The following is a 9,226-nucleotide window of genomic DNA, read 5'->3' as shown; positions in this document are numbered from 1 at the left end:
TGTTGATTCATTGTTTGATTTCCTTACTTTCAGTCCATGTGTTGGATTAGTTAAAAGGATGAGACACATCACCCACCACCTCTTTTTGACTTCTTCCATAGATAAAGCCCAACTCTTTGTGAACTTTGAATTATTCCAAAGCTTAATATACATCAAAATTCATATACAGTACAACTTTAAGATAAATCTTTGAGGACTGCACAAAACCAAAGTTCATTTCAGAAAATGTGATGCTTGGAAATGTAAAAAGCCTCAGGCATAACATTCTGGAAAACTTTTTCTAAGTTAATGGATAATTGGATAGAAAAGCAAAGCATAAATAAATCCAAGAGGACAAAAATAAAAATAAAAAGTGAAGAGGAGTAGCAAATTTAAAGGAAAAGTAGCTATGAAAAGCACTTTTTGCCACCAAAGCCACCTTCAATTGCCTCAGTGCTGGTGGTGGTCCTCAAAATTCATACCGACAATTCAATCTAGCAATGAATTTGATTAATCATTCTCCATAATTTACTGTAAAGTTAAACAAATAAATAAAGAATTATAATATGAACACCTCTAAATATTTTTCTCAAAACCATAGTGATCATATTCATATACCAACCTGTAATTTATACCTATACTATCATACAAGGAAGAACCCCCCAAAAGAATTTCTCTACAGCGACTATAAATTAAAGATTCACATATAAAAAAAAAAAAAAAAAAAAAGTACTGAGAAAAAACTGGGAAGATGATGTTCTGTTCTGTTCTATCATTGCCTAGTCTGTTGTAACCTGGATCCAATCATTCTTTGCTCAAATCTCTTCACAGCCCCAGCAACATCTCTCATGGTTGTGTCCATAACATAAGGGACTTTGTCAAGGTAGATCTGTGTGTCATTGATCAGCTTCTTACAAGGCTCACGCCTGTCTGCAATGGTACCGTGGTAATGGAAATATTTGATCCTGTTCTCGGTTTTGTGCGTCGTCTTCCCAGCTAGGTTCTGCGACATGTGCACCCCGGTGCCATACACATTGCGCGGTCGCACAGCGTATTTTCGGTCTCTTCTTATGCCTGTCTTCACATCCTTGAACACAAGTTTCTCAAACCCCCATTTTCTGCACCATCAAAAATGTAAAACACATTAGCATGTGAGCAGAAGAAGATGAACCACTAAAGAATATGCTGAAGTCATAAATTGACAATTTTAGAGCCGAATTTCCAACACTTCACATGGTTATTGGAATTGGAAACTTCTTGTGACTAACATCTATACTGGAATCCAGATCTGATCACAAAAATAATCATATGTCCCAACAAATCAGTCCTAATCTTCCAATACCGTATTTCATTTTTATTTTTCTTTGGTCAGCATCAGCATCAGTCTTAATCTCAAGTCAACTTAAATAATCAAACAAACATACACTATTTCTTTTTGTTTTTCTCCCTACTCATTTCACTACGCCCAATTTTTCATTTCCATAAACAACATCTTTGATCGTTGTAAATTCACCCTGTATAAGAAAGGAAAGCTGGCAATTGAAATCACTTCAAACAGAGATCTAACAACTCAAGTTCACATCATCTTCACACCTTTTCCTCAACCAAATAATATCATTCTGATCATTCTCACTGTTCTTGTATCTTATAAAGGAAAACCAACATCTATTATTGAAGATTGGTTCTGATGCTTCTCATAAAAAAGTGACACTTGCAGAAAGATGGGTAATTATACTATTAATAAGGCCCTAACCAACAATAAGAAACACCCACTTGAGAACAAAGTTCAACCCACTACGACTTGCCCGAGTAAAATTAAGCAAAGCAGGAATCTTCAATAAATGCAGAAGAATGTGCCCAAAAAAAATAACAAAATACATTTTTAAAACATGAAAAATGCAAAAAGTTCCAAAAGACACGACCGCCATAAGAAACAATGACCCTAAAGTGATCTACAGGAACCCCATAATGCTGCTTCCATCATATTCATGCTAGTAAAGAATCCAATGCTCACCAATTAATTGAGAAACTTTGATCACCAACTAATTGAGAAACTTTGATCACCAACAATGGAATGAGATTGTTAAACTAGCATGTCACTCAAATCAATTTGATCTAATGAAAATATCCCACATGTCAAAATCTGATTCTGAGTAATTCTATACTAACTATGATCACAAAGTTGACATACCCAATTTCAGAAAAAGCTAAAGCAACACAAAATTTCAGGGTGTGTGATGATGTATGTACCTGTGAGTTTTGTGATAATCTTCAATGCGGCAGAGCTTGTTGCTCATTGGCATCTGTTCAATGGTGAACTGTGAATACTCAGCCAGAGAATCCAGAACAGTTTTGAGGGTGCTCTTGGGAGGCATATAGATATACTCATCCACATCAAAAAAGAACATCCACTTTGCCATGAACTTATACCTATGCAAACAATCATTCACCACCATGAACTGGTTGTGGTAGTACCCATCAAACCTCTCCTGATCTCTTATATCGTGCAAGGTCACGTACCCCAACTCCATCCATGGCTTCAAAACCTCCAAAACCTCCTCATGAATTCCACCAGCATCATGAATCACAAAATGAGATCTGGGTCCAAACAGCCTCACATGGTAAGCAATCCACTCCCTCACTCTCTGAGGACTCAAATTCCCATATAAAGATGACCCACAATAAAAATAATCATATTTAGGCTTGGAAGTGAAGATTGAAGGGTTTAAGCTTCCTGGGTTTTCCGTCAAGGCCTCGATTTCGTCGGTGACGTTCAAATTCCGGTCACCGCCGCCGCCGGTGGAGGCGAGAAGGACCAACTTGCCGCCGGAGTTGTCGGAATTAACGGGCTGAGAAAATGTGCAGTTAACCACCACAACGGTGTAAACTCGGCCGTAGCCCCAGTCCGGTAGGATCTTGTATCCGACGGCGGAGACGGTGGCGGAGGAGTTGACAGTGGGGATCCACTGGCATTCGTACGTCGGATTTGAGTACACGTGGAGAGGCTTCGACGCTAAACCCACTATGGCAAAAGTGTTCATTCCCCCTCTGTAAGTTCCCATGTTGATAAAGCTATACGCCGCCGCGCCGTGCGGGTTAAACACGCGTTTTATTATTCCGTTGCTCAGAACCTCTTCCGTCGGCGGCGGCGGAGGCGGCGGAGGTGGAGGCGGAAGCGGTGGCGGTGAAGCAGCAGCAGCAGCTGAAATATCAACATTAGTTACAATACTATCTTGTTGTTGGGCCGGGGGTTGGGCCTGCTGGGGCTGGGCCGGAGTGAGGACCCGGGAGATGCAGACCCTTAGGTCGGAGGTGGAGATGGTGAAGCGGGAAGGGATGAACTGGAGGAGGGTGGCGAGAGTGCAGAGGATGAGGAGAGCTGTAAGCAGCAGCTTCAGCTCGGCGGTGTAGTTCCATGCGATGCCGACGTAGAGCTTCTTCTCTTCTTTCTGCTTCTCTTTAGCCATTGGTAATGTGTATAGAGAGCTTCTACGGCTCTGAAGAAGGGTGAGGAGGATTGGAGGAGGAGAAGAAGAAGAGGTATGGGCGAAAAGTGGTGAGAACTAGAGAGATGAAATTCTCGCTAGTGTGGGGTGTCGCTTGGTGTTTCTGTTTTTGGAGTATTTTATATAATGTTGGAGGAAAGTATATGAATCTTTTTGGGTTTTACTGGGGGAGGAATTATAGGTGTGAATTGTGATTATTAGTTTACGTGATTAATTGGACAAGGACTGATTTAACTGAGAACGCGGAGGAGGAGGAAAGTGAACAGTTCCGCTGCTTTGCGTTGGTTTTTTTTTTTTTTTTTTATCGGAATGAGGTAGCAAGCCAATTCGATTACGAGTTAGTATTAGTCAGTACTCAAACTGAGATTTGCGAAGATATTTAGTAGAATTACATTTTGATTGGGTTTTAGACATAATTATGGCGTTTTTGACCAGTAAGTTAAAACTAGTTAGTTTTTTTTTTGGCAACGACTCTCTAATTATGGAGGCTGCTTTTATTGACTGTCGTCTTGGTAATTATTGTTTCTCAGTTGAACATCATAATTGGATTTTACGTTACTCATTTTGGGTTATGCTCTTCTCTGTAATGTTCTTTTTCTGTTGGGGTAACACTGAGATTTGTTTCTGGACTGTGAATTTAGGTATAGTACTTTCTTGAACAGTGAAAGATATGAAAAGTATTGACCGGTTTGTCACAATGTGGTTATGCTTGGTGAGCAAAGAGGTGCAATTTTGTATGTTACCAACGTTAGTTCATTTGTTTCCTCTTTCTAGATCCTTATCTAATAGGCTTTTGTCACTGATTTTAACTTTTTCTCTAATATGGAAGAGACTATACATCCATGCTGTTAGGAAGATACAACGAGTGAAAGTTTGACATATGGGAGATAGATAGATTAGCATTGAACTCACCAAATGAGGATTTGACAAATCGGAGACAGATTTGGATTGAAATCGTGCAAGTTACGTATATTCAATTAATAGTTGGGATTCAATTCAACTCAAATTTATATGAAATTTTTTTCATAAAGTTTACATGTTAGTTAATCAGTCGGATTTAAGTTTCAAATTGACCTAAATCATGTAAAGTTAAACTTAATATATGGTAGGTCAAACAAGCGACATTTTCGTCAAATTTGAACAAACTTCACTTTAATTCTTTAATTTTAACAGGGTATTTATCTTCTTATATCTAGCATGTTTTTTTTTATTTTATTGAAAGGTTATATCTAGCATGTTATGTGACTTAAAAATGTACGAAAAAACACACCACCCATCAGGTAATTCTAACGTATTTCTTATTGAAGTGCATTACATTTAACATCTTGGTCATTATTATTCCCAAATGATCATACGTACATGTTACATTTCCTTTAGCCCTACTTTTTCCCCAACTCGACCTTTTCTCATCCCATAATGAAAAAAGGGAAAAGAATGTCATGTTTTTTAGTCAATGTTATGATTCCCCCAAGTTCTCCTTTACCTAACATTCGCGAAAACAACATAACCCATTTAGTTATTTTTACCATGATTTTCTATTTTTAACCATTTGAAATTTACAAATCCAAATGACTAGCTGGTAACTAATATTTTACCAAGGAATGAAATGTGTCGGCGGCTGTTGCGAAACCCAAAAGAGAAAAAATTATCGGTGCAATAAGAGATCGCGAGTGATGGGGAGGGGTGGACACGTGGAGGATTCGCTGCTGAATACCAGCAGGTTTCGACGCTGTCAAAACTGCCACCTGTCATTGTAGGCTGTCTTCTCTATAAAAGGACATCAGCTGGTGGGGACCATCTTTTTCCCAATTATTTTAATTGAATTTGAACAGTCTCGCTTACGCCTTTCCATACCCTGACACGTTGCATTGTGCCACGTGGGTGGTTTAAGGACGCAGCGCTTCCATCAAGGATCTGCTTTATGGCTTTTTTCGTTTTTTTTTTTTTGTTGATAAATTTCATCAATGATCATTGTGTTTCTAGTCGAAAAAAAAAAGATGATCATTGTGTTTTGTTGAGGTTATTATCGAAGTCTTGTCTGTTAATGAAAGTCAATTTCGATCAAAAGAAAATTTAAATAACTAAACTCGAAAGTTTTAGTGTAACACAAACTGTTCATTTTCATTCAGAAAATTATGTTAAATTGAGTTTTCATGATTAGTTACGTTTATGGCTAATTTACGATTGCTTTTATGAGAGTATTTTTATTATGTAACACTTTCATAAAGTAATTTTGTTGCAAATTCATTGAGACTTTGAGAGTTTGATTGAAATTGCCTATAAAATGGGCAAATAGCAAGTAAATATATATATATATATATATATATATTTATATAGGCAATTTCAATATATATATATATATATATTTACTCAATTTCAGTAAATATAAATTTGATTGAAATTTCATATATATATGAGAAATTTTATTTGTGTTCAAGTAAATCCAGAATATGTGTCTGGCCCAAACTTAAGATTACTTGTTCTAGTTGAAATAGGGTTTATATTAGAGATATTCTCGGAGAATCTTAGGAGATATCCAATAAATGTACGATTATGTTTCCATGCACAACTCTATCTCTATGCTTGTAATCCTCTATATAAAGAGACCCTTATTATCAATGAAAGTACGACTCAATTATCTCCCAATTGAGTTTTCCTTAAACACGTTATCAGCACGAAGCCCTCACCCTGAAACAAATAGCCAAACATTGATTCAAGAAACTAAAAACCTTGAATCCGAATACAAAACCTTGAAGCCTTTTCTGCCTCCACCTTACACCTTGAAGAACTCGATTCCAAGAGTCCAGAACCGGTGGCGGAACCCCAAGAACCGGCCGGAAACCTAACGAACCGGCCACCGAAAGCTCCATACAATTCACAGCAAATATTCCACCAGTTCACCATCTTCCGGACCTCCAATTTCCACCAAATTTTGGTAGCAGAAGCCCGTTGATCTGAAGTTTCAGGAACAGCCCAAAAACCGGCCTAAAACTAGGGGTCATCATTTGGCCCTTCGGCCCTAAGCCCGCCCGACCCATAGGGCCGAAGCCCTACCCGGCCCTTGCATTAGGGCGGGCCGGCCTGACCCTTTCTCAAATAGGGTAGGGTAAGAGCCATGCAATTGAAACCCGGCCCGGCCCTTCGGCCCTACCCGTTTGAGCCCGTTAGGGCCAAGCCCGGCCCGGCCCTCTAGGCCCGCCCGTTTAAGCCCTAAGCTTTATTTTCTTTAATTCTTGTTTCCTTTGTTAAATAAAAATTAATTTAGAGATTTAGAGAGATAGTTAATTAAATATAACCTCATTAACTAATATTTATAAATGTTATAACTTATAACTTATAAGTTAATCTCAATATATATATTAAATATGATCAACAAAAAACAATGAGTCTTATATTACCTATATGACCATGGAACCACATTTTAAGGAAAAAAGAATAATGTATTTATTTTTGTGAAACAAATTAAAGCCCTTTTAGGCCCATTTCGGCCCTATTTGGAAGGCCGGCCCGACCCGACCCTGCCCTTTTGGCCCTAGTGACTCGGGCTTTTCGGGCGGGTAAGGGTTAGCATATTTAAGCCTCGACCCTACCCTACCCAACCCTAAATTTTGTTGACTTTGACTAGGCCCGGCCCTACCCTAAGCCCTAAAATTTAGGGTAGGGCCGGCCCTAACCCGGCCCATGATGACCCCTACCTAAAACAATGTGAACCGGCCACCTGAGCAGCTGCACCTTGAACCGGCAAAAAAGAAAGAAGAAGAAAAGAAGAAAGGAAGAGCAAGCCCAGAAGAAAAAGGAACAGGCCCAGAAGCCCACTGACTTAAGCCTAGAAGCCCGCTGACATCAACCCTAGGACCTGCGCCACATCAGCAACGAGACCCACTGCCACGTCAGCATCAATGCCACGTCAGCCCTCAGGTCAACGACTTTCCGGCAACTTTTCCGGTCAAATTTCCGGCGACTTATTTTGAGGTATTTTTTACTAAACGTTCCTGTTTTTTTAGAGTTTTTAAATTCAATTTCTCTTCTTTTTAAGGGACTTGCAACCTTCCTTTTTCTACCCCCCTTTCTTTATCATAAGGGAGACCAAATTAAGCCGAATTGTGGGGGTTCGTGCCCACTCCAAGCTTGGAGCTTGTAGAGTTCTCCAAACTTAGTGTTTGTTGAGATAAAACGATCGACCGCAAACATCATTGTTTCAATCTAATCCAACCCCTCTTGGAATCGAATTTCTTGGAAGCGACTACACTAGGAAATTCCTAATTTCTTGGAAGTAACTACGCTCAGAAATTTTATTTGTTTTCGTGGTAGCCTTTTTCGCTCCGATACTAACCCTAATTTCTTGTTCTCTTTCAGGATGAGTAACTTGAACAAATTAGACTTTGCTCTATTGGGAACAACTGGCTCTGAATATCACAAGTGGGTTCGTGATACCCGCTAGCATCTCAAGGCCAATGGAGTCTTGGATATTATTCTTGAGCCTAGCCAAGACATGTTAACTGTTGAGTAAGCTCAAGCTTTGGAAGCAAATAGAGCAGTCTTAGAGGCAAATAAGGCGAAAGCCATCATCCTAATGACTCGTCATATGGATGATTCACTCCAGTACGAGTGTATGAATGAAGAAGACCCCAGAAGGTTGTGGGTCTCACTCAAAGATAGATTTGGCAACGTTCGTGACTCCATGCTTCCTAACCTAGAAGTGAGATGACATAGCCTCAACTTCTGTGATTTCAAGTCAGTTCTTGACTATAACTCAGAAGCACTTCGCATTAAATCCTTAATGGAATTCTGTGGTAAAGGATCACAAATGCGATGTTGATTGAGAAGACTCTCTCTACTTTCCCTGTCTCTGCATTGATGGTTTCTGAGAATTATTGAATCGATGTTACTGCAAGACGAATCACAAGGTTTCATGAGCTCATTGGAGCTATGAATGTCACTGAAAAGCATGACAACATCCTTATGAAGAACTATAATTCGAGATCCGTGGGAACAGAGCATATTCCGGAATCTAATTATAGTCGTGCCCCAAAGAGAGGGTGCCAAGTGCGAAACCCTAATCTTAGGAATACATTTGGATGTTCTGGCCCATATAATCACTCTACTTGGGAATGTAACTGCCAAAATGGGCGAACACGGAACCGAAGAGGTAAACGTGGAAAGAGAGAGGAAGGCAACGCCTCTGGCCATGTTGGTGGCGCCACCAACACTAAGAGTCATCTCAATGACGCTTTCAAAGCGCCTCAATCAATGGAGTTTGAGCAAAGAGATATATGTTCTCGATGTGGAGTGTCTGATCATTGGGCACACATTTGTAGAGCTCGTGAAGAAATCGTCACCACCTACAAAGCATATTGTGAAGCAAGAGAAGCTCACTATATGGAATAAGAAGATCAAGAAGATGATCTAGAGTGAAGGGTTGAAGACTACAAATCTGGCTGGGATCAATAGATCGCCAATTCTGTTTAAGTCTTTATTTTTCCAAGAGATGTAATAGGCAATTGCCATATATTTTTGTAGCAAATGCCAATGGTTTAGTTTTTCTTCAAAGTAGGCTCACTCAAAGTAAGTATGATGTCTAGGAAGGTTCTGAGATTAGTGGTACTTAAGCGAGCCTTGCTCCATCGACATCTCTCTACTCACCTGGTCACATTTATTTTGGAATTACTGAAAGAAGTCAGACGACTACCATTGTTTTGCATTAGCTTTCATTTTGGATTAGATTTTCTTTGGTCAAAGAG

General features: G+C 39.4%; 1 protein-coding gene across 1 annotated transcript; it reads right to left on the bottom strand.

Moving 5' to 3' along the window:
- Positions 1 to 531: 531 nt before the first annotated feature.
- LOC112164781 (galactan beta-1,4-galactosyltransferase GALS3) lies at positions 532 to 3,596 on the bottom strand. Its single transcript, XM_024301088.2, has 2 exons — positions 2,230 to 3,596; positions 532 to 1,097 (listed from the first exon to the last, which is right to left on the bottom strand). Exons 1-2 carry the CDS (start codon positions 3,444 to 3,446, stop codon positions 752 to 754), a joined length of 1,563 nt encoding a protein of 520 aa, XP_024156856.1. The 5' UTR covers positions 3,447 to 3,596; the 3' UTR covers positions 532 to 751.
- Between the last annotated feature and the right edge of the window lie 5,630 nt (positions 3,597 to 9,226).

The sequence above is a fragment of the Rosa chinensis genome, chromosome 5 (genome assembly GCF_002994745.2).
Source record: "Rosa chinensis cultivar Old Blush chromosome 5, RchiOBHm-V2, whole genome shotgun sequence".
Taxonomy (NCBI): Eukaryota; Viridiplantae; Streptophyta; class Magnoliopsida; order Rosales; family Rosaceae; genus Rosa; species Rosa chinensis.
Note: the sequence above shows the minus strand (reverse complement) of the source record. Positions and strands in the feature narration are given on the sequence as shown.

Coding starts and splice junctions, on each gene's coding strand:
- LOC112164781 (XM_024301088.2), bottom strand. CDS start 3,446: ATGGCTAAAGAGAAGCAGAAAGAAGAGAAGAAGCTCTACGTCGGCATC. Junction 1,098..2,229: donor GATTATCACAAAACTCACAG/GTACATACATCA, acceptor TTGATGGTGCAG/AAAATGGGGGTTTGAGAAAC.